We start from the raw sequence: 26859 nt of genomic DNA, 5'->3' as shown, positions 1-26859 counted from the left end.
TGTCAATAACAAAGAAAAAAATTATGCAAAAATCACTGTATTTTTTTAAAAAAATTTGCAAATGACAATTTTGGTATTTACCAAAATTAAGTGTTGATGACATAAAAATAATTTCACAAAAATTACTATTTTTTTTTAAAATTGCATGAGATTTGGAAAATGGTAATAAATAAAAGGTCTTTCATGCACATCTAGAGATTACATTTGATGAAGAATAAAAGATCTTTCATACTATAAGCAAATTTCTATAGCCTCACTCATTTATTTGCCATTTTGCGGCATATAATATGCGTGATAAATTAAATTTTCATGGGTGTTTGTTGATCTCTCAATTAGGAAAGTACGCTCGACGAACAGTGTTTCAACCTAAGGGTTATTTTATATTGTTCGGCTCATCAACCTGATAAAGGGTTAATGGTTATGGGCAAAATGATCACCTTAGGTTTTCAGCCTAATTTTCATACTTCAAAAGTTTTAGGGGTATTTTAGTGATATTAGTTTTAGTGAGCTCGGGAATTTTGTTAGCATAGTATTTAGAATTGTTTTTGTCTATGGCATTTTGAAAAATAAATCAATTTGTGAAAAGATGCAGAAAAGGCTTTCAATTTTGAAATAAGGACTAATTTGTAAAAGAATCAAAATTCTATGTGTTTATGAAGAAGTTTTACCAAATTTTAAAATTCAACCTATTTTTTCCCTTCTTCTACAGAAAACTTACAATAGTTTATTTCCTTTGCTTTGTTTGTGTCGTCCCTTGTTTTCCCTTGCTCTCCTATTCGATTTTGACTTCCAAAATTATATTCCTTTGATTTCTATCAACACCCAAGCCTTCATTGTTGGATTTTTGAGATATTCGAATTCTTGATCAAAAGCTCATTTTTCTTCCTTCGAAGGTAACCATTTGTCTACCAATTAGTTTTTAATGTTATTTAGTCTTTAAGATTGAGTTTTTAGTCATTAAATCGCATGTTTTCAATAAAAACTGAAAATTGGGTCGTTAATGGTAAATTTTGGGGTTTTGGGTAAAAATATGGTTTCAATGTGTTTTTCAATTATTTTTGGTGTAATTAGAAGGTTTCTAAACTTAATTTGAAGTTTCGTCAAAGATTTATAAGGTTTTAATGAATTTTCATGAAAATTGTCATAAACATGTCAAAAATTTCAATATCATGAACTGAGTAGTTTTGTGTACTTTAAAGGTTGAGAATTAGTTGTAGGTGAATAAATAGATTAATGGAAGTGGTTTTAGGCAAAATGATTGAGTATAGACCGAGATATTTAGAAATCAAGTTTTCTATGTTGAAAGTTTTGGTTACTTAAGAACATACCTTAGGCTTATGTTTTTGATTGCTTGATTTGAGTCATTAGCTAATTTTTGAATGTGTTGTGTGATTTTTTGTGTTAAAGCTTTAGATTCGTTAAGACCTTCTACGAGTTAAGGAAATGCTAGTTTGGGCTTTCGGCATTTTGACGAAAGCGTAATTGGTGAGTGTTTAGAATCGCTGCTTGTGGACATGATTCAATGCATTAATTAGGAATTTAGAAGTAGTCTAAACCCCTACTCTAAATTCCAAGTGTAAATTTTCTCATACTCTTGATTTAATTTGTGAAATATGTGCTAGTGCGATTGTGAAAATGTGAACTGAGACGAGATGCTATAACATGTGTTATGTGTTTATGATTATTGTTGTTAAAGTGTAAATGTAGGCATGTTATACATGCCAAATGACAGATAAAATGTTGTGTTTATAATGTGATATTTGTAGTGAATAAATGCAGTGAACAATAAGTAAATGTGTGTGTTAATAACAAATATTTTGGTCTTGTGATCTTTGAGACCATTGGATATAGTTGGCATGCCATAAGATTGTGAGTACTCACCTATATGTGTCATGTGATTTGGGCATTAAAGCCCTGGAACATGTTGGAGATATAAGGGAATGTGAGCTAAGCTCCATTCAACGGGACATATTTGGTGTGATAGAAAGTGTTAGCTATATGTGTTTTGTGATTTGAGTATTTGGTGTGTTGGAGATCCGTGTATCGATGTGTAGTGGTAGAGCCCACTTATATGTTTAATAGCTCAAGTGCCAAACTATCTTTAAATGTGATTGTATGAAATGTGTTATATGTTGACAAATGAATGTGGTTACCATGTAAATGAACTAATAAAAAATGCATGAGTGAGTATAATATGACACAAGATTTGGAACAATTGAGGTTGTGCTATATGGTTGTTTCGTTAATGCTTGATGAATTGTTTACATGGTAGTTGTTCTAGGCATTCACTGAGTTTGTTAAGCTCACCCACTCCTTTTAATTTGTTGCATATTAGTAGCGTTCTGGTGTGAACGGTGTGGTTCCGAGGGGTGATCCAAGCAAGCCTTTTACATTAATTCATAAGTGTTTATTTAGTTGATTATATTTTGGGGAAACAAAGCCAATGTGGTAGACTATTTGTTGGTTTTTCCCATGGTATTTAGGATGATTTCATGTCTTAATTGCTTTAGATATTTTGACACATTGAACATGGTGTTTGGTTTGTTGCTCGGACATTTTTGTGACATTTGAACTGCCTTTTCGGATGTTTTGGTGTTTATACGATGAATTAATGGAAGCATGTTGAATAGAACTATATTGGAATGGTCTATATGCTGAGATATGTTGTATTTATGCTGTCTGGGGCTGAGATATAGTTGGAACAATTGAGATATGAATTTCAAATGCACAAGAAGTTAGAATCGCAATTTTGTATCAATACCATATCACCGGTATCGATACTCGGGGTAAAATTACCGATACTTTTTGAAAGGTACCGATATTGTCTAGTGTTTTATTGTTAGGCAAGAAGCATAATGTTATTTTGATATCTATTTTTCAATCGGTATCAACACACTGTAAGGAAATAATTATCAAAATTATGCGTCAATAACATAAAAATAATTATACAAAAATCATTATTTTTTTTAAAATTGGCAAATGGCAATTTTGGAAAAATAATTACCAAAGTTCTGTGTTAATGTAAAAAAAAATTGCACAAAAGTTTCTATTTTTAAAAAAAAATTGCACAAAAATTTCACTAAATTTGGTAAATGGTAATCAATTATTGTTACGTATTCATTAAGCAATTATAGTAAAATAATTACCAAAATTAAGTGTTAATAAAAAAATTACACAAAAATTACTTTTTTTTTAAAAAAAATGCACAAAAATTCACAATGGTGGATAATCAATTTCTTTGAAATATTTTAATGTGTAAGTTTGATTTCCTAAAGTGAAACATTTCTACTTATAAAACCACTGTCTTTCTAATCTAGATTAAAATTCCACGTAGTTAGTATGAAATTTTGAATCTGTCTGCCATCTGCAATTTACATATTTTTATATTAAATTTGCTTAATATATCATTTGATTTTACATTTTTATTCAATTTGATGTACGTATTTAATAAAAAGTTATACAATTTAGTCCAAACTATGTAAATCTATTCTTTTTAATTTTAAGGGGCCCTAGGGCCCTACCAGCCCCCCTACATATATGATGCACATGTTTTCTCCTTCATCTTCATCAACCTTTTTTCTTTATTTCTTTTCTCTGCTTCTCTTGCTCTTCTTTCTTTTCGTTGCTTCTCTTGCTCTTCTTTTTCTTCTCTGCTTCTCTTGCAATAAATGAGCTATATCCTTCTTTATTTCGTTCTACTTTACACTCCTTTTTTTCTCGATATTTTAACAACATTCCAACATAAACTTTTGATATTTTTGAAAATTCAAATGAGATTTGTAGAAACCCATATCCTAACCTCAAAAATTTTGCATTCAATAAGAAATTAGGAAACCATGCTAGGAAGCACCATTATGCCATAGCTTATCTATATGCCAAAATGGAACCGTGAAGAGCTGAGCAAGATGATGTTACTTTCAACCTTTGGATTGAGGCCTATTGTAAGCTTCACTGACTTGATTATGGTTTATCTGTTTAGGGAAAAATGACGAAGCTAGATTTTCAACATACTCTTCTTACTTTTTCCACTGTGATTAATCAATTTTGTATAGAAGGAAATATTTCTCAGGCTGTTAGGTTGGTAGGTTCCTAATATAAATGTTTACACTACCTTAATCAAAGGGTTTCATATCATCAGGGGATATTGATGGAACTGTTAAACTTTTGAAGATGTTGGAAGAAAGAGGTCTCAATCCTAATGTTATAACATACAATATTGTCATTGACTCTCTCTCTCTTTGTAAGAAGGGATTGCTAACGGAAGGTCTTACTCTCCTCTCCCAAATGATAAAGAAAGGCATCGAGCCTAATATTTACATATATAATATATTGTTGGATGCGATTTACATATTTTTATATTAAATTTGGTTAATATATCATTCAATTTTACATTTTTATTTAATTTGATCAACGTATTTAATAAAAAGTTATACAATTTAGTTCAAAGCTATGTAAATATATTCTTTTTAATTTTAAGGAGGCCTGGGCCCCTACCAGCCCCCTTACAAATATGTTGCACCTATTTCCTCCTTCATCTTCATCAACCTCTATTTTTTATTTCTCTTCCCTGCTTCTCTTGCTTTTCTTTCTCTTCTCAGCTTCTCTTGCAATGAGTAAGCTATATCCTTTTTTATTTCGTTCTACTTTACACTCTTCTTTTTCTCAATATTTTAACAGCATTCCAACACAAACTTTTGATATTTTTGAAGTTTTAAACGAGATTTTGAGAAACACATATCCTAACCTCAAAACTTTTACATTCAATAAGAAATTAGCAAACCATGCTAGGAAGCACCATTATACCATAGTTGTTTATCTGTGGCAAAATGGAACCTTGAGCGAGATGATGCTACTTTCAACATCTGGATTGATGCCTATTGTAAGCTTCTTCAACTTGATTATGGCTTATCTGTTTGGGGCAAAATGATGAAGCTAGGTTTTCAACCTACTCTTCTTACTTTTTCCATTGTGATTAATGGATTTTGTATATGAGGAAAAATTTCTTAGGCTTTTAGGTTGATAGGTGAAATGATTGAGACAAGAAAGGTTCCTAATATAAATGTTTACACTACTTTAATCAAAGGGTTTCATATCATCGAGGATATTGATGGAGCTATTAAGCTTTTGAAGATGTTGGAAGAAAGTGGTCACAATCCTAATGTTATAACATACAACATCATCATTGACTCTCTTTATAAGAAGGGATTGCTAACGCAAGGTCTTACTCTCCTCTCCAAATGATAAAGAAAGGCATCGAGCCTTTTTACAAGAAAGGATTGATTTTTCGCGCCAAAACTCTCATCGACAAGATGAAGAAGAAACGTATTAAATTTAATGTTGTCACCAATGATATATGTTGCAAAATGGAAAATAAACGAGTTAGGATATAGAAATTTGTTTATATCAAATGTAATCTCTACGAATATTATAATTTCAATCAAAAGTTATTATTATTTCATACGCATTAAAATTGCACAAAAATTGCATGAGATTTGGTAAATGGTAATTAATTATTTTTATTTATTAATTAACCAATTATGTGTTAATGACAAAAAAAAGTTGCACAAAAATTACTATTTTTTAAAAAATTGCACAAAAATTCAAAATGGTGGATAATCAATGTCTTTGAAAAGTTTTACTAGGTAAGCTTCCTTTCCTAAAGTGAAACATTTCTACTCATAAAACCACTATATTTCTAATCTAGATTAAAATTCAACATAGTTAATATAAAAGTTTGCATCTGCCTTCCGTCTGTAATTTACTTATTTTCATATTAAATTTGCTTCATATATCATTCGATTTTACATTTTTATTCAATTTGATCCATGTATTTAATAAAAAGTTATACAATTTAGTTCAAAGCTATATAAATCTATTCTTTTTAACTTTAGGGGGCTTGGGCCCCTACTATCCCCCCTACATACATGTTGCACCTGTTTTCTCTCTTTATCTTCATTAACCTCTTGTTTTTGTTGCTCTTGACTACTTCTCTTGCTCTTCCTTCTCTTCTTTACTTCTCTTGTAATGAGTAAGATATATCCTCCTTTATTTCGTTCTAATTTACACTCCTCTTTTTCTCAATATTTTAACAGCATTCCAACACAAACTTTTGATATTTTTGAAAATTCAAATGAGATTTATAGAAACTCATATCCTAACCTCAAAACTTTTGCATTCAATAAGAAATTAGCAAACCATGCTAGGAAGCACCATTATGCCACAATTGTTTATCTGTGTGGCAAAATGGAACCATGACGACTTGAACAAGATGATGTTACTTTCAACATCTAGATTGATGCCTATTGTAAGCTTCATCGACTTGATTATGGCTTATCTGTTTGGGGCAAAATGATGAAGCTAGGTTTTCAACCTACTCTTCTTACTTTTTCCACTGTGATTAATGGATTTTGTATAGAAGGAAAATTTTCTGAGGCTTTTAGGTTGGTAGGTGAAATGATTGATACAGGAAAGGTTCCTAATATAAATATTTACACTACATTAATCAAAGGGTTTCATATCATCGGGGATATTGATGGAGTTGTTAAGCTTTTGAAGATGTTGGAAGAAAGAGGTCACAATCCTAATGTTATAACATACAACATTGACATTGACTCTTTTTGTAAGAAGGGATTGCTAACACAAGGTCTTACTCTCCTCTCCCAATCCTAATGTAATCTCTTGTTCTCAATTATGTATGCTTCATTCTTTGTTTAATATTTTTAGACTATTGATCCATATTTGATGTGCTTAAATCAGAGGAGGAATAGACCCTGTTTAAGAGTAGATCTTGCATAATTGAATGGAGTTACATGCGATCCTAGAAATAGGACGACATAAATCCACCGAATTAGAGTCAAATCTAATAGGGGAATCCATAGCATGAGTTAAAGAGATAATAGAAGTTTTAATTAGAAAAAAATTTCAATTAATCAACCTACATTTAGTTGCTCTTACTCTCAAAAGAGATATTAGCATAATTTAGAAATTTCTACGGATCAAGATACTAAGTAAAGAAATTGCGTAATTTAGATTGACAATGATAGATGAAGTTAGGTGAATTCTTTCCTGGTATTGTTTTCTTCTTGGTTGTTAATCGGTTATTTTATTGTTTTGTTCTTTTTCATGTTATTATTTGTCGTGTTCATTAGTTAATTAATTTAGTTAATTTTATTTTTAATCAATCATTCCAATTATTCGGTTAAATAATAGAAAGACAGTATTCACTAGTAATTTTAGTCTTCGTGGGAACGATATCTTTGCTCACCGTTGCTATATTATTAATTGATAAGTGCACTTGCCTTAGTCAAATTTTTAGTTAGTTTCGCGACGCATCACTGGTTTTCCTTTTTTTTTTTGAAAGTAAGATTTATATATGTACTAATCATGCACCTTTTGTAACAGTTATTAACTTGATGCTGATAAAGGGTTAAGTTTACTCGTAAATGAGATTCTTTGGAAGTGGACTGTGTGCTATTTCTTAATGTGGTATTTAATACTTGTGTTGTTTTATGAAACCATTGGTGCTTTTTTTTTTGGAATTCCTAACACTAGAGCTTTGTAGAAGTACTTCTTTATCATGTGTTTTCCCTTGTGATTGACATTATAAGTGTTTGCCTGAAGAAAAATGTTCTTCTGGCCTTGGAAAATGCGAGGATTTTCACCTCAGGTGGTTTGGTAAAGGACAAGGTAAATAATTCTAAAATTGAGTGATTGTACACAATTTTTCCTACATATCTCAAACTGAACTGATCCTCTATTCAGGAGCATTATATTTGGACTGTGAAATATGATGCCTTCTATAAAATATTAGAACGTAAATTGGTTCGGTTATCCTTTCATTTCTAATGTCAGAATATCAATATTCTATCCTCTTATTTTGTTCATATATTTTCTACTTACTTTACCTAAAATGAATGTGCACGTTCTATTTTGTAGCATAGAAAATGGACGGGCATAATTTGTGTTAGAGATATGACCCAAATTTATGATAAAATAAAATACAAGTGGTAAAATACAAGTGTGAAAGAGAAGTTCGAATAGAAGTATAGTTCATCTATTTAATGTTGATTTGAATAAAGTGTTTTAACATTTCTGCATTATTTTATTTTGATTAGAATATGATTTTACACACCTATAAATAGACATAGTCTACTCCTCTTGAATCATTCGAATTTGACATAGTGAATTATCTTCTCATTTGCCCGTGGTTTTTTCCCGAAAGGTTTTTCACGTAAATATTTGTATGTTCTTTATTTTTTCTTTCTTTTTTTCTTTGGGATACATTGTCATTATCAACGTTCTATTTTTCACAAATTGGTATTAGAGCTTTTCAGGTTTCTTATCTCGATCAATGTAATGGCATCGCTGAAGTATGAAATTCCACTATTAGATTGCAACACTATATTCGCGTTGTGGCAAATTAAGATGCAGATAGTTATTACGCAGATGGATCTGGAGGATGCTCTGCTAGGGATAGATAAGATGCCTTCGACATTGACGGATGAAGAGAAGAAACGTAAGGATCGAAAGGCTTTAACGCAATTACATCTACATTTGTCTAACGAAATTTTGTAAGATGTGATGAAGAAGAAGACCACCGCTGCATTATGGAAGAGGTAGGAGCAACTATGTATGTTGAAAACTCTAACAAGCAAGCTACATATGAAGCAGCGTCTTTATGCTCATCATTTGGAGGAAGATGCGTCTATGCACAAACACTTAACAGTGTTTAAAAAAATTCTCTTGAACCTTGAGGCCATAGAGGTTCAATATGACAAAGAAGATCTAGAGTTGATTTTGCTTTGTTTGTTGCCCCCGTCTTATTCAACCTTTAGAGACACGATTTTTTATAGCCGCGAGTCTCTCACAGTTGATGAGGTTTATGATTCTTTGACCTCGTATGATAAGATGAAGCATCTTGTAGTCAAACCTAGCTCTCAAGGAGAGGGTTTCATTGTTCGTAGGAGAAAATATCAAAATGTTGATGATGATTGTGGAAGGACACAAGAATAGAATCCTTGCGATAAATCTAAAGGAAGATCGATGTCTTCAAACAGAGGTAAAACTTATAACTTCTGTAAGAACTGTAGAAAAATATCAAAAGGGAGGTTTCGAATCAAAAGAGCAAACAACTAGAAAAATCTGGTGAAGTTGATGTTGTAGAATACTACAACGACGGTGAACTTCTAGTTGCTTCTGTCAACAATTCTAAAGTGAGTGAGGAGTGAATCCTTGATTCGGGCTGCACCTTCCACATCACTCTCAATCGGGATTGGTTTATAACTTACGAAACAGTGTCTGAAGGTGTTGTTTTGATAGGAAATGATGTTTCATGTAAAATCGCAGGTGTTGGAATAATTAAAGTTAAGATGTTTGACGGAGTTTTCAAAGCACTTAGTGACGTGCGACATGTTCCAGAATTGAAGATAAATTTGTTTTCGTTGAGTAATTTTGATTCAGAATGGTACAAATACACAGCTGAAAGTGGGGTTTTGAAGATTTCCAAAGGTTCCATCGTTGTGATGAAAGGACATAGAAATACTGTCAAGTTATATGTTTTGTAGGGTTTTACGGTTATTGGTGATGTAGCTATCGCTTCCTCTTCCTTGTCAGATGATGATATTATTACACTTTGGCATATGCGCCTAAGGTATATGAGTGAGAATGGCATGGTAGAATTGAGCAAAAGAGGACTTCTTGATGGGCAATGAATTTGCAAACTGAAGTTCTGTGAGCACTATGTTTTTAGGAAGCAAAAGAGAGTCCGGTTCACTAGAGGAATCCATAACACAAAGGGAACATTGGAGTATATTCATTCTGATTTGTGGGGGCTATCTAAAGTGCCTTCAAGAGGTGGAGCTAATTATATGCTAACACTTATTGAGTATTTTTCTAGAAAATTTTGGACTCTTTTCCTGAAGTAAAAAAGCGATGTGTTTTTCTCATTTAAGTCTTGGAAAACTATGATTCAAAAACATACAGGAAAACAAATAAAACACCTTCGTATAGACAATGGCTTAGAGTCCTATTCTGATGAGTTTAATGAACTATGCAAGTCAGAAGGGATCGTGAGACACTTGACAGTTCGTCATATTCCACAAAAAAATAGTATTGCAAAATGATCATGAAGAAAGTTCGATGTATGTTGTCGAATGCCAACTTACCAAAGTCGTTTTAGGCCAAAACAGCCTCTACTGCATATTTTTTGATCAACCGATCTCCATTCGTTTCCATTGAGAAAAAGACTCCACAAAAGGTATGGTCTGGTAATCCTGCTGATTATTCTGATTTAAAGATCTTTGGGTGTTCTACATATGCTCATGTTGATAATGGAAAATTGGAACCGAGATCCATTAATTTTTTTTCTCTTTAGTTATAAAGCTGGTGTAAAAGGGTATAAGTTATGGTATCCTGAAAATAGAAAAGTTGTGATTAGCAGAAATGTTTTTTTTGATAAAACTGCTATGTTACCTAACTTATATCTTGAAGAATCTTCCAATAAAGAACAACAAAAGGAGGTGGAGCATCAGATTAATCCAGAATCCATAACAGATTCGACTCCTCAAGCCAGTACAGAAATTCAAAATAGAGTTTCTTCCTCACCACAATACTCTATTGCCAAAAACAGAACTAGAAAAGAGATTAAACCTCCAAAGTGGTATGCCGAGGCTAATTTAGTTGCTTATGCTTCAAATGTGGCTAAAGATATAGATAAAAACCAAGAGTCATCTACTTATTCTGAGGTGATTAGTTGTGAAAACTCAGAAAAGTGGATGTTTGCTATGTAAGCAGAGATGGAATCATTCCACAAAAATAGAATATGGGATCTTATGAAACTTCCTAAAGGAAAAAGGTTGCTTGTTGTAAGTTGGTGTTTAAAAAGAAATAATGGAATCCAGAAGTTGAAGAACCTAGATATAAAACAAGGCTTATGGGTTATAGTCAAATTACAAGAGTGGACTTCACAGATGTGTTCTCCCCGGTTGTGAGGCATAGTTCGATTCGAGCTTTGCTTGGTATTGTGGCCATACATATTTGGAGCTAGAGTAGTTAGATGTAAAAATTGCATTTTTGCATGAAGAACTTGAGTAGAATATTTACTTGCAACAACTAGAGAGTTTTACAGTATTCGAAAAAGAAGACTATGTTTGCTTGCTAAAAAAGTCTCTTTATAGTTTGAAACAGTCACCAAGACAATGGTACAAGAGGTTTGATTCCTTTATGACTTCTCATGATTTCAAAAGAAGTAGCTTCAACAGTTGTGTTTACTTTAAGAAAAACAGTTATAATTCTTTTGTGTATCTACTCATCGATGTTGATGACATGTTGATAGCAGCGAAAGATAAATGAAAGATAAGAAAGGTCAAAGCCTGACTTGGTAAAGAATTTGAGATGAAAGATTTGAGACCAGCAAAGAAGATACTTGGTATGGATATTCTCAGAGATAGAAAAGCAAGTAAATTGTACCTAAGTCAGAAGGGGCACATTGAGAAAGTTCTTGGCAGGTTCAATATGCAAAGTGCTAAGCCTGTTAGTACTTTTTTAGCAGCCCATTTCAAACTTTCATCGGTTTTGCTCCACAATATGATGATGAAATTAAGTAGATGTCACATGTTCCATATTCTAGTGTAGTGGGATCTCTCATGTATGCTATGGTTTGTTCACATCCAGATTTATCATATGCAGTTAGTACAGTTAGCAAATACATGGCAAATCCCGGTAAAGAACACTGAAAAGCAGTTCAGTGGATTTGAAGATACTTACAAGGTACTAATGATGTTTGCTTACTGTTTGGAAGAACTAGAGATGGAGTCATTCGGTATATTGATGCTGATTTTGCTGGAAAATTTGATAGAAGAAGATCTCTCACAGGTTATGTCTTTCTAATCAGAGGTTGTGCAATCAGTTGGAAAGTCACTTTGCAAGCTACAGTTGTTTTGTCTACCACTGAAGCTGAGTACATGGTGGTTACTGAGGCTTGTAAAGAAGCCATTTGGTTGAAGGGACTCTTTAGTGAACTCAATGAAAACCTTCAAATCAATACAGTATTTTGTGACAGTCGAAGTGTCATCTTCCGCACAAAAGATTAAATGTTTCATGAGAGAATAAAGTACATTGATGTTCGGTATCATTTTGTTCGTGATATTATTGCTCGTTGTGATATTTTTGTGAGCAAAATTAGTACTCATGAAAATACAGATATGATGACTAAGTCACTTCCCATAACCAAGTTTGAACATTGCTTAGACTTGGTTGGTGTTTATTGTTGAAGTTAAACCCTTAAGAAGTTTAATGGAAGAGGTGGATAACTTGTTCATTAAGATTTCGCGATGAAAAACTTGTTTGTTGAAGAATTCGTGTCAAGGTGGAAATTGTTAGAGATGTGACCCAAATTTATGATAAAATAAAATATAAGTGGTAAAATACAAGTGTGCAAGAGAAGTTCGAATAAAAGTATACTTCCTCTGTTTAATGTTGATTTGAATAAGGTGTTTTAACCTTACTGCATTACTTCTATTTTATTTTTATTAGAATATGGTTTTACACAACTATAAATAGACATAGTCTACTCCTCTTGTAATCATTCGAATTTGACATAGTGAATTATCTTCTCCACTGCCTGTGGGTTTTTCTCGAAAGGGTTTCCACGTAAAAATCTGTGTGTTCTTTATTTTTTTTCTTTCTTTTTCTTTGGGATACATTGTTATTATCGACGTTCTATTTTTCACAATTTGTTCGGTAACTAGAACCGAATTGGCATATTGACACAAATCCAAAAATACTTTCTCAATTAGCTGTAAAACTTCACTACTTGTCATAATCTTTAGATAGTTCTATCACAACAACACTTAAAAACGTTCTAATATTATATTCTAAAGTTGTATGTTGTCACAATACTTATGTTCTTCAGATATTAGAATCTAAGCCATAATCTCGTCCCAATGCCTATGATTTTCAGATTTTCTTTTTTTGCTTGCAGAGGTTCATCAAATATCAGCTCCATGTTTCTGCCAACAAACCTGAATGGCAGCTAATGTCTTCAGTACTTTTTCCTTGGAACACTTCTTCGACTGCGTTTAACAAAGTGGTAAAATTATGCAAATATGTTTAAACTTACTTAAAAAATTAAAAATTAATTTTTTTTCTTTTTTATCATTTCAAATCTAAATCCACAATCATTAGCATTGTTAATGTTTTCGATAAGCAAATTTTGACATAAAATATCATCATTGTGTTAAGGATTGAATATGGTCTAAATCTAATCTTTGTCAAAATATCAATTGTGTTAATGATTGAATGCAGTTTGAATCTAGTCTTATTCGGGTCAAAATGTTAATAAGGATAATATTGTTTATTTTTTTGCAAATAATTTTCATTATTCAAAACAAATTTGCAACTTCTACAATGCATCTTTACTAGTATGGGTAGTTTAAATTTTAAATCATTGAATTTAATTTCATTAAATTACACTTTTGAATTTCTATTAGTAATTACGTCACCTATGTTGATTTCATTAACTAAATGCCTACACAACTTGGCATAAAATTAACCAAGTTTATTTTGTTTAAAAAATAAGTTTAATATGCATGTTAAGACTATTTTTATATTAAAATAATTTAACCGAATTAGGATAAGGATAAGTGATTTAATTTGAACAGAAAATATAATGATATAATTCGATGAAATTAAAAATTTGTGATAATGATATAATTTGGTGAAATTAAAAATTTCTTACTTATGTAAAGGTTTATATTAATTCCAGTGATATTAAGGGTCTGTTTGTTTCACTGAAAATGATTTTCGAAAAATAATTTTTTGAAAATGACTTACTTTCCTAGAAAATTTAATATTTTATGATGTTTAGATGAATCTATGTAAAATATTTTCTGTTACTTGACAGATTTTTTAAAATATTTCATGAAAACTGTTTTCAATGAAACAAACATGCATTTGAGATTTTTTTTATCTTTTCATTATTTAAATGAGTTTATTTTATACCTATAAATTTATATTTTAAATTGTTTTTGTATATATTAAAAATATTTTGTTAAATTAAGGCTCATCACAACGTCATTTTTTAGTCTCATGACTACTAAGTGAGTATTTTTTTATTTAAAAATGTGACATCAACAAAATTGACAAAAATTTAACAATGTCAACAATTGGACATGAATTTCAAATCTGAAAAGCAGAATGACTAAATTCTTGAAAATAAAAATACAAAGGCCATCAATCGATCCAAATCACCACCAACTGCCTTTCCACGACAATCAGCAACTTTGTTATTACCTCTCTAAATATGCATGGAATTTATCAGCCAGTTTTTAGAGCAATACCTATGAATCATTCTTATTTCCTTGACATTGCTTATTGTTGCCAAGCCACTCTATAAAGATTTTATCAACATTGCATTATCCCTTTCAACCTCCACTTGCTTGAAACATTTCGCCCAAGCTAGTTGAAGACCTTCAAGAACAGCTCGAGCCTCAATATGATAGATATCTGCCATGTCAGTTGCCATCGTGAAACCAACCAACCAACCACCACTAGGACCCCTTATCACTCCACCTACTGACGCGCTTAAACGAGAATGGGAAACCAAACCATCCACGTTAACCTTGACCCATCCAGAAGCAGGAAGCTACCAATGTTTCTCCATCATGGTCGAGCAAGACCAACACTCCAAAACCCCTTTAAGATTAAAGGATTTTGTCCATGCACTAGCCATGGAAATAATCTCTCGACTACTTCGGCTGGAACTATTAAAGATAAACTCATTTCGACTTTTCCAAGGGAACCAACTGACGATGGTAAAAAAAGTAGCCCACTCTCCCCCTTCAAACTGATAGTTATCTTCGTTCTGAATATTCCTTATTACCCATCATTCAAGAGGTAAGTCCCAATCTCTTCTATGTACAACAGTTTTCCAATAGTCTGCGCAAATCCACAATCCCTTAATGCGTGGATTGTGGATTGTAGATTCCATTATGCTTCTATCACGGGCCAAAGTTCAAAGCCCGTGACCATGGCACAAGATGCGCCCTATGGAGGTCTATCGATTAGATGGGGAACATTTAGCCTACGAGAGCTGGCCCGATTCAAAGAACTATTGGAGAAGCCTATCAGATTGAACCCTGGTTGGCCCGATAATGAAGACATGGCAACTTAGGCTGATATGGTAACTAATCTTAGAAGATAGAGGCAATCATATCTTGTAAAGATTAGATTAGATTTGATATGGCATATCTTGTAAATCCCTAAAATTAAAGGATACTGTTAATCTCGTCCGTCGATGTAAATGTATCTTGACCGCCGATTTAGGGGGAGCTCAACTATAAATAGAGAGCCTCTCCCTCATTTGTACTAATTCCATTGTATTCTGAATTCTTAAGAGTAATAGAATTCTGAGAGCATTTACTCAAACACCTTGTGTGCATTCTTTTCTGTGGTTTTCTGTTGTTCTTTGGTTTAGCGTCTTTTGGCATAAATCGCTTCCGCTCTTCAATTGGTGCCTTGGAGGAGTTCTTAAAGAATACTCACTTGACTTAAGGATGACTTAGTCGAGTTTGGACGAACAGATTGCCTAAGGCCGCATAATTCGTGAGACGAAAACTCTAGCCTCGTGACAATTGGTGTCAGAGCTTTTGGTTTGAAGGCACTGTTGGGATGTCGAAAGAAGTTGTTGGTCAGAGTGATCCAATTGAGACCCGAGGAAAGGCCAGAAAAGCGAGTCGATCAAAGGACTTATTGTCGACTTTGGAGGATCAAGTCGTCACTCTCGAGGAGTCCATGGGGACGTCAAGGAGAGGATCGACGATGTCGACGATAGACACAATGATAGGTTGCGAACATTGCAAGAGTAACTCAGGGAATTTGTGTGGGATACTATCAGTTCCTCGGAGAATAAGCTGGATGGAAAGGACAATGCTCTCAAGGCTATGGTGACAGCTTTGAAGGAGGAGATCAATGAGCTTAAGGGGGAGCTCAAGATTTTCAAGGCTGCCATAGGGAATGGAATGTTGGCTTCAAATCCAAAACCACAAGCGATGGATGTGCGCAAGACGAAGGTGTTTAAAGGGGCAAGGTCCGCAAGTAAAGTGGACAACTTTCTTTGGGCCATGGAGCAATACTTTCGTGCGATGAACATCGAGGATGATGTCACAAAGGTAAATACTATTGCTATGTATTTCACTGACGTTGCTTTGTTATGGTGGCGACGTAGGTCCACTAATGTGAGACGTGGTAGGACTGAAATTTGGACTTGAAAGGAGCTCCAAAGTGAATTTAAAGCACAATTTTACCCTGAGTATGCCGAGGATGAAGCTCGAGCAAATTTGCGACGGCTAACGTAACGAGGCACGGTTAGGGAGTATGTGCAGAAGTTCAGTGAACTCATACTCTAGATCTTTGATTTGAGCGAGAAGGAAGCATTTTTCTCCTTTACAGATGGGCTGAAACCATAGGCGAAGCAAGAATTGCAACGTCGAGGAGTTCAGGAACTTACCAATGCCATGATGGTAGCGGAGTCCATAGTGGAACTTGCACCGATAAGGGACAGGTTTGAATCTTCCAAGCCCAATAGGAGGGGCAATGGTGGGTACCATGAGGAGGAAGAGGGACAAAGCTATGATGGCAATGGTAGTAGCAGTGATGGTGATGGTAGGAAACCACAAAATGGGAAGTGGAGACCTAATAGCCCGAAAGAAAAGAGGGGAAAGTTACGATACTACTTTTGTAAGGGACCGCACATGAAGAGGGACTGCCCAAAGGTATCTTCAGTTTCGGCTATCAAGAGAAATGATTAGCCGGAAGAGGTGAAGCCTATTGAGGAAAAGCCATAGAGGGTCAATTCGATGGTGCTCATTCCTAAGAAGAGGAATGGTAAAAAAGGGTTGATGTTTGTAGACATCAACATTGCGGGTCAGAAGCAGAGTGCTCTTATTGATACGGGAGCATCGGACTTGTTCATATCGGAAAAGGCTACAAGGAAGCTTGGTCTGCTGATTAGGAAATCGAATAAGAAGATCAAGACAGTAAATTCCGAGGAGGCCCTAACTATGGAAGTAGTTCAGAATGTAGAGCTACAAATCGGCGAACGAAAAGGCAATGAAGACTTTGAGGTAATCGAATTAGATGATTATGATTATGTACTTGGTTTAAACCTCCTTGACAGGATTCAGACAATTCTGTATCCATGGGCCGATCAAATTCATATTAGCACCGGTACGTTAACAAGAATTGTTGTGCCGGTGCATCGAGATATGAAAGTGGGGGCAAAGGTGTTGTCGTCAATCCAATTAGTCGAGGATGTTTCATATGGAGGGAACATTGAATCGATAGAACGGAAAGTTACGAAAGCTTCTTCGGAAGTGTTAGTGGCGTAAGAGTTTGATATGAAGCCTACAGTTTCGACTGTGGAGCCGACACATTTGGAAAAGGTGGGTTGTGCATCGGGCTTCAAGAAAAAGGGAGCGATGCAAAAATAGTCGGGACGAGTAAATGCTGCGAGTAAGGTACATTGCGAACACTTTGATAATGTTTTGAATTCTGACTTGTTGACTTGGCAAGGTCGTAGGGGACCTTTCAAAGTTTATGAGCAAGGAGGCTAAGAGACTATTGGCAATACGAAGCCAAGATGTGAGAATCAAGATGATTCAAGAGAGAACAAGTCAAATTTGAGGCAAGTTAGAGCGGAGACTTCTTGCCAACAAGATGTACCAACGAGTGCAACGGTTCAAGTGAAAACACGACGGAAGCCGAGGTAAAGGTTTCGAAAGAAGGGACAACTTGATCGCAAGGCAAGTTAGGGAGAAGCCAAGGTAACGAGAGGGTTCAAAGGTGAATCAAGTTAGTGCCATTCGAAAGTCACAACGAGGGCGTTACGAGAATGGGTAGGGGAGAATGTCACGGGCCAAAGTGCAAAGCCCGTGACCATTGCACAAGATGCGCCCCATGGAGGTTTATCGATTAGATGGGGAACACTTAGCCCACGAGAGTTGGCACGATTCAAAAAACTATTGGAGAAGCCTATCAGATTGAAGCCTGGTTGGCCCGATAATAAAGACATGGCAACTTAGGCTGATATGTTAACTAATCTTAGAAGATAGAGGCAATCATATCTTGTAAAGATTAGATTAGATTTGATATGGCATATCTTGTAAATCCCTAAAATTAAGGGATACTATTAATGTTGTCCGTCGATGTAAATGTATCTTGACAGTCAGTTTTGGGGGAGCTCAACTATAAATAGAGAGCCCCCACTCATTTGTACTCATTCCGTTGTATTCCCAATTCTTAAGAGTAATAGAATTCTGAGAGCATTTACTCAAACACCTTGTGTACATTCTTTTCTGTGGCTTTCTGTTGTTCTTTGGTTTAGCTTCTTTTGGCATAAATCGCTTCCGTTCTTTAATTGGTGCCTTGGAGGAGTTCTTAAAGAATCATCACTTGAGTGAAGGCTGACTTAGGCGAGTTTGGTAAATGGGTCATACCTCGCCTTACCCATTCTTTATTCGTCAAAAGTCTACCACGAATAAGCAGTCATAGCAATCTTCCAAATCAGTTTGTCATTAACACTTTGACCTGTTCCATCAAAACCAAAAAAGTGTTTATACGATTCCGCAATTGAAAACTTCTCAACTGTCACCCATCGCTAAGAACTAAAATCAGAACTCGCAGACCGCGAAAGTGCTTTACATGCCAAAATACAGTCTACCACATGTTGACGAAGAACCAAACCTAACCATTGCAAGTTCCATATACCTTTTGATCTAACAACATCATAGACACGAATGGACTCATCCAAGTTCCCTTGTCCAGTATAAAGGTACTTTAAAGGACCCACATCTTTCAACCAAATATCATTCCAAAAATTAATCAATTCTCCATCCCGTATAGCCCAAATGAGACATTTATTAACATCATCCCAAACATGTGATAAAGAACGCCAAAAATAGGAACAGTTGCTACGTTGAATATGTTCTACAACCAGCCCATGAATACGATATTTGTTACATAGAACTCTAACCCACAGCATTTCTGGACTTGTGATAAAGCCGAATCCAAGTTTTAAAAGAAACAATTTGTTCTGATCTTGCAACCGTCGTATACTAAGACCTCCATTTACAAGTGGTTTGCAACAGTCCTTCCAACTGATCAAAGATGGTTTATGTCTTATGGAATAAGCCCCCCCACAAAAATCCACGAGCTAGTTTTTCTATTTCTTTACAAATTGAGATCGAAATTCTGGCCGTCGTCATAAAATAATTAGGACTTGTCATTATGACAGATTTCACCTAAATGAGTCGACCAGCCAAGGATAGGCTACGCACATCTCAATTAGAGAGTCGATTCTGGACTTCATCCAATATAAACTGGAAATTATTAACCCTATTATTCCACGCAATAAAGGCATTCCAAGATACCTCCCTATATCCCTGACTTTGGTAAACCAAGTTTGATTCAAATGCTTTTAGCTACCTCATTCGATACATTATTCGAAAAAAACACTCGCATTTTCTGATGGTTTATGTGACGCCCAGAATAGTAACAGAAAGAATCAAGGATTTGTTTGAGGCACTCTACATTTTATCATCCGCTTTGCAAAACAAAACCAAACCTTCCATTCCCTGAACAAAAAGATATGGGGACAGTGGATCCCCTTACTGAAGACCTCTATTTTGATTAAATGACTCAAAAAGAGAGCCGTTCCAAAGAAGTTGCATGGATGCTGAAGTCACACACACCATGATCATACTTATCAACCATTCCAGAAAACTAACGTCAGACAGGGTATCATGAAGAAAATCCCATCGAACCCTATAATAAGCCTTTTCGAGATCTTCCTTAATTGCCATCCACTCTTTCCTACTTCTATTGTTCCACATTGTGTGAATTGCCTCTTAGACAATAATGACATTATTTGAGATATTTCATGAAGGAATAAAACTTGACTAATTCTATTTCACTAAGATTTGCATAAGACTCCAGAGGTGAATTACAATTGTTTTTGTAATGATCTTGTACAAGATAGTACACAAACTAATGGGTTGAAATTGACTTATTGAATTTGCACCACTATCTTTCGGGGTAAGAACCAGAAGTGCTTGATTGAAGCTAGGTTCTAATCTCCCTTCGCGAAGAACACTGAAACATTGTCAACTAACTTGAAAATGCTATTACCTACAATATCCCAATGAGACTAACAAAATTTAGCATAAATCTCATTTATGCCAGGTGCCTTTAGAAGAGCCATACTGAAAACAGATTGACGAACTTCCTCCATACTAATGTCACTCTACAAACCCAAAATTTACCCAGCCCATATGCAAATAAAACCAAATAAAAAAATTTCCAACAGGCCCAAATTAGCCTAATACCCAAACAGCCCAACTAAACCCTAGCCCAAAACAGAACAAAGAAACCCTAAGCAAAAAAAATCAGTAGTTGTCGCCCCCAACAACGCCCCAACGGCAGCCCCAGTGTGTGCCGCTTTCTTCGCGTGTGCTGCCACGTTTGCCTGCAAAACGGACTAGGAGAGTCCAATACCAACACAAACACAGTGTAAAAAAGAGGGAAAATAGGAAGATAAGTAGTATTTTTTAGGCTATAAAAAGGGTCCCGAATTTGTATATTTTACACACGAATGAATCAAAGAAAAGTGAAAAAAATCAATTCAAGTATAAATCTTTTTCAAAGGTAGTTGTTTTCTCGGCCTATTTGTTTATTTTTTATTTTATTTCTTTTATTTTGAAAGAAAACAAAAACGAAAAAGATAAAAATCGTACCTTTTTCATGGAGGAGGTCCCGATTCCGATGAAAATTGGTGTTTTTAAGGCGATGAGTCAAAAAAATCCAAAAAAAAAAGTTTTTTATTTTCCGGCCACCGCGAACGGGGCGCTGGTGGCCGGCGGCCGCCACGGTGATCCAACGACACAAGCTGGCCGGATTCTGAAAGGTTGAGAAAGAGTTGAGAGGGGGTGGAGAGGTTTTTGAAGTTTTTTAAAAAGCAAAGGCTGAAATAAAGGTTTTAAAAAATTTTGGGCTTAAATACCCATACCAAAACGGCGCCGTTTTGAGTTTTAAGTTCAAAGGCCAAAACGACACCATTTTGACCTTTATTCCCCTCTAACCCGCGCGGTGACTCGACCCGGGGAGGATCCGCGCGTTTTGTCTCAAAGGTATATTTGCGCATTAAGTCCTTTTGTTTTATGTAAAGAATTTTTTGTTTTCTGGTAAAGTTTTCTAAATGGAATTGAATTTAAATTGACGCCTTTTTGCATTCACTTGATGCATTTGCATTACATTACATCATGTGCATTAAAGTCCACAAAAAGGTCCTAATTAGTTAAAATCATTTCAGTTTATCTGGCAACCGGTAAAAAATTTACCAACCAAACATTGTTACGGTACCCGAGCTAAGACAAAAGACATGGACCAAAGGTTAGAAAAACTCGAGCAATTGTAAAGAGAGATGCAAGACCAGCTACAAGCGCAAATGCAAGAGCAGATAGCTAAGATCCAATAGGAAATGACAGACAAAATACTAGAATCTCAAAAAAGCATGATGACCCAATTGACCCAATTATTGACTAGAGGAATAGATAAAGGGAAAGGCCTCATGACCAACCCTAGTGAGGATAATGGTGAGCCACTATATCCTCTAGGTTTTACTCCACCTAAGGTACAGGTCTAAGCTGAGATGTACTCGCGGAGACCATCCGTCACAATTAGGCCTCAAGTCGATGCCTCGATGCTAGTGAACTTTCAAATTGGATTAAGTTCAAATCCCCGATTTTGATAAGGTGGCAGAAAAGGAAAAAGCTAAAGAGGAATTGCCAAAACAGCTAGAGGACAGGTGTAGATGGCAAGAGGAAAAATTCAAAGCGATGGAAAGTGTTGATAGTCATCAGGGAATTGATGCTAAATATCTGAGCTTGGTTCCAGATTTAGTTCTTCCCTACAAGTTCAAAATGCCAGAATTTGAAAAGTACAACGGGACCAGTTGCCCTGAAGCTCACATCACCATGTTTTGCAAACAAATGGCTGGATATGTTAATAATGACCAGCTACTAATACACTGCTTCCAGGACAGCTTGGTGCGGGTAGCGTCCAAGTGGTACAACCAATTGAGCTGTACCAGGATTAGTTCGTGGAGGGACCTAGCACAAGCACTCATGGAGCATTATAGTCATGTCACAGATATGAATCCTGATAGAATTACTTTACAAAACATGGAGAAGAAGCCTATTGAGAGTTTTAGGCAATATGCACAGAGATTGAGGGAGGTTTCCATCTAAGTTCAGCCACCGCTCCTAGAAAAGGAAACCATGATGCTCTTTATCAACACGTTAAAAGCCCTGTTCATCACATACATGCTAGAGAGTGCCACAAAGAGTTTTTCACATATAGTCATGAATGGCGAGATGATTGAGAACGCCATAAGATGTGGAAAGATAGATACCGGAGAAAGTAACAAAAGGTCAACCTCAAGAAAAAAAGAAAACGAAGTGAATAACACGAGTACATACAATAAAGGTTACTCGAAGTCGATCATGGTAAATCAACCAGGAAAGGGGGTTGCCAATTAGCAAGGCTCATCAAAGAAAGAATCGGGTACAAGACAAAACAATGAGAGGCTCTAGTTCACACCAATTCCAATGTCGTATAAGGAGCTATATCAAAGTTTGTTCGATGCACATGTCGTTTCCCTTTCTATTTAAATCCTTTGCAGCCTCCGTACCCTAAATGGTATGATGCAAACGCATAGTGCGATTACCATGTAGGAATTACGGGGCATTCCATAGAAAATTGCACCGCTTTTAAGAAACTAGTTGAAAGGTTTATCAATATGGGTATTGTCAAATTTGACGATTCATCTAGTACAGAGAATCTGCTACCCAATCATGCTGTTGATGGAATAAAGATGATGAGTGAGGCTATGGGGAGAAGAATCAAGGCAGACGTTGTAAAAATAAAAAATCCTCTGAGAATGGTCTAAAAGGAGATGATCAAAAGGAGGTTAATTATTTTAGATTTAGGGGAAAGATGTAAAGAGACGAGAAATTACTGTGAGTTCCACCACAAAGAAGGGCACGAAATCTAGGAGTGTAAAGAGTTTAAAGTCCTAGTTCAAGGCATGATGGATGACAATGAAGTGGAATTCTACAAGGAAATCAATGAGGAGGGAAGTATATGTGCGTCCGAGTCTACAATGAAGGTTTTGAAGGTGAATCATCCTGTGGATATCATTTCAAGACCAAAAAATAATGACGCTGGGGCACTAGTAGCACCGAAAATCACAATTCGAAAACCTGTAGCCTTTTCTTACAAGGACTGAAAAAAGGTTCCTTAGAACTATGAGTGCAATGTAACCATCCCGGGAAGGGAGACTTCAGTCGGTGCTTTAAAAGAAAATCAGGGTATAAGTTCTTGTACACATAGTGAGAGATGTTACGACGGACAGAAAATGGCAGAACAAAGGAAAGAGGAGGCAGTCGAGCCCACAATGAGCCAGTAGGGGAGGAAGAGGCCAAAGAATTCCTTAAATTCTTAAAGCACAGTGAGTACAGTGTAGTAGAATAGTTGCATAAACAACCAGCTCGCGTATCTGTACTAGCTTTGCTCTTGAGTTCGGAAGTACGTCGAAGCGTGTTAATGAAAGTGTTGAATGAAACAAATGTGGCCAATGATATCTCTGTCAACAAATTAGATCGGTTAGTTAGCAATATAAGTGCCAATAACTTCATCTTCTTCAATGACGATAAAATACCACCTGGAAGTATGGGGTCTACTAAAGCTTTGCACATTACTACCCGATGCAAAGGGTACACCTTACATGGGGTTCTGATTGACAATGGATCAGCATTAAATATACTACCCTTGTCCACACTTAACAAGTTGCCAGTGGATAGCTAGCATATGAAGTCATGCCAGAATATAGTGAGAACATTTGATGGCACTGAGAGGAAGGTTATGGGAAGAATTGAAATACCCTTGTTAATTGGTTCAACTGTCTATGAGGTAGACTTCGTTGTGATGGACATCAGACCTTCCAAAAATTGTTTGTTCGGAAGGCCATGGATACATTTGGCAGGGGTTGCACCTTCATCATTACATCAAAAGCTGAAGTTGATATCAGAGGGTCGATTAGTGACGATAAACGCCGAAGAGGATACCAGTGATGCGCCGTACTTAAAGACAAATAATGAGGTAAACGAATGTTCTTTCCGGACTTTGGAGTTTGTGAATGCCATATTTATTAATGAAGGGAGCAGGATGCCGGTGCCAAAAATGTCAAAGGCTACAAGAATGGGTCTATAGTTGATGGTAGGAAGATGAACCCTGCCGGGAAAAAGACTGGGGAGACATCTTCAAGGAAGAGTTGAGGTTCCAATGTTGAAGGACAAGTATGACCGTTTTGGCTTAAGGTATAAGCCAAATACAAAACAAAGAAGGAATGAGATAGAGAAGAGGCAAGAAAGAAGAAGGGCACGCATAAGTGGGGAGGAAATCAAATGGAAACCAATAATATTCCCTCACATATCTGAAATTTTTGTGTCAGGTGGGATTACTCATCCCGAGCAAAAGACGCCAATGAGGGAAAGTATTGAAGAAATGTTAGAAGGCTTTCATATCAATGCCAGAGACACGGCTGAAAGAAGGGCCTTGTTAGAAATCTGCCCTTACGAACCTGAGAGCGAGCTAAATAATTGGACTGCGAAAGAAATCACTGTAGTCTTTAGAGCTTATTCAGAGTAATGTTCAGAACATTCTTGTTGTTTTTAGCCTAAAAATGATAGGAATTCCTTTGTGAAATAGGCTTATGTCTGAATGTTATTATTCTAATAAAATACATTTTTACATTCACTTTAAGCAAGTATTCTTTTACTCCTTCATTTGTTTGAGATTGTCTTCCAAATCATTCTTTCATTACATTTATAATTATATTGTACAAATTATTATTCATAAATTCATATATTCTTTGTATATTCTTTGGTACCCACCATAGGTTCCCAAATATTAATGACATGAGTGACGCTACTACAAACTCAGAATTTCCTTTTGAACGAGACTTATGTTTAGAGGGATCAGATGACTTTGAAGATGACATAGACTGTAGCTTATCTCTAGACTTGTTGATGATGGTAGAATAGAAATTGTGAGCTTGGAAGAGGGAAAAGAAGTGAATATTGGAACTGACATTACCACAGAGACGAGGCGAAACCTCATTGAGTTACTTCAAGAATTCAAAGACGTATTTGCATGGTCATACCGGGATATGCCGGGATTAAGTACTGACATCGTAGTGCATCACCTTCCTATAAGAGAGGATTGTAAGCCAATATAGCAGAAACTCCGAAGGATGAGGCCTGATATTGTGCTAAAAATAAAGGAGGAAGTCAAAAAGTAGTTTGATGCTGGGTTCTTACAGGCGATCAAGTACTCTGAATGGATAGCCAATATTGTCCCAGTCCTTAAAAAAGACGGGAAAGTAAGAATGTGCGTGGATTATAGGGACTTGAACAAGGCCAGCCCAAAAGATAATTTCCCATTGCCTCATGTTGACACTCTGGTGGATAATACAGCAGGCTACTCTCTGTTTTCCTTTATGGACTGCTTCTCAGGATACAATCAGATAAAGATGCATCCTGAAGATATGAGAAATACCACATTCATCATCTTATGGGGAATGTTTTGCTATAAGGTGATGCCGTTTGGTTTAAAGAATACTAGGGAAACATATCAAAGAGCCATGTTAGCCTTATTCCATGACATGATGCACAAAGAAATCGAGGTTTGTGTTGACGACATGATTGCAAAATCCAGGAAAGAAGAGAAATATGTGCAGGTCTTGAGAAAGTTGTTCTTAATGCTGAGAAAGTTTTAGCTCAAGCTTAACCCAACAAAATGCACTTTCGGAGCTAGGTCAGGAAAACTGTTGAGTTTTATAGTAAGTGAAAAAGGAATTGAGATCGACCCAGATAAGGTCAAGGCGAAACGAGATTTACCTCCACCACGTACTCAGAAGGAAGTTCGAAGTTTCTTAAGGAGATTGAATTACATTGCTCGGTTCATTTCACAACTAACTGAGAAATGTGACCCCATATTCCATCTTTTTAATAAACACAATCCAGGTGAATGCGATAAGGAATGCCAGGAAGCTTTTGATAGGGTAAAACAGTACTTGTCCAATACTCCAGTACTGTCACCACCTATCCCCGATAGGTCACTGATACTGTATTTAATGGTGTTTGACAATTCTATGGGATGTGTGCTAGGCCAACATAATGAGGCAGGAAAAAAAGAAAGGGCGATATACTATCTCAGTAAAAAGTTCACTGATTGTAAAATGAGATACTCGCCTATTGAGAAATTGTGTTGTGCTTTGATCTGGACGACTCAGAGACTGAGGCAGTATATGCTGTACCATATGACTTGGCTAATTTCAAAATTAGACCCTTTAAAGTATATGATGGAGGCGACTACTTTGAATGGGAGGATGGTCAGATGGCAGATTTTGCTTTCCAAATTTGACATAGTCTATGTGAGTCAAAAAGTCGTGAAAGGGAGTGCAATAGCTGACTTTCTAGCTAGTAGAGCCTTGGAGGATTACGAGCCCTTGAATTTTGATTTCTCGAATGAGGACTTGATGTATGTGGCAGCCACTGAAGAAAACTCCCAAGTGGGTCATATTTGGAAGCTAAGCTTTAATGGAGCCTCGAATAAAGTGGGTAATAGAATTGGGGCAGTCCTAGTATCCCCAAGTGGAAATCATTATCCTTTTACTTGCAAATTAGATTTTGATTGCACAAACAATATGACAGAGTATGAAGCGTGCATCATGGGCATTCGTGCAGC

General features: G+C 35.7%; 1 protein-coding gene across 1 annotated transcript; it reads left to right on the top strand.

Annotated features, from left to right (window-relative positions):
- The first annotated feature begins 24393 nt into the window (after positions 1–24393).
- LOC107919423 (uncharacterized) lies at positions 24394–25899 on the top strand. The gene is made up of 4 exons (XM_016848887.1): positions 24394–24755; positions 25132–25303; positions 25433–25705; positions 25828–25899. The coding sequence occupies exons 1-4, from the start codon at positions 24394–24396 to the stop codon at positions 25897–25899; spliced, it is 879 nt and encodes a 292-aa protein (XP_016704376.1).
- The last annotated feature ends 960 nt before the right edge of the window (positions 25900–26859 follow it).

This window comes from Gossypium hirsutum, chromosome D13 (assembly GCF_007990345.1).
Source record: "Gossypium hirsutum isolate 1008001.06 chromosome D13, Gossypium_hirsutum_v2.1, whole genome shotgun sequence".
In the NCBI taxonomy this organism is placed as follows: Eukaryota; Viridiplantae; Streptophyta; class Magnoliopsida; order Malvales; family Malvaceae; genus Gossypium; species Gossypium hirsutum.
This window is presented reverse-complemented; position numbering and strand designations above follow the sequence as displayed.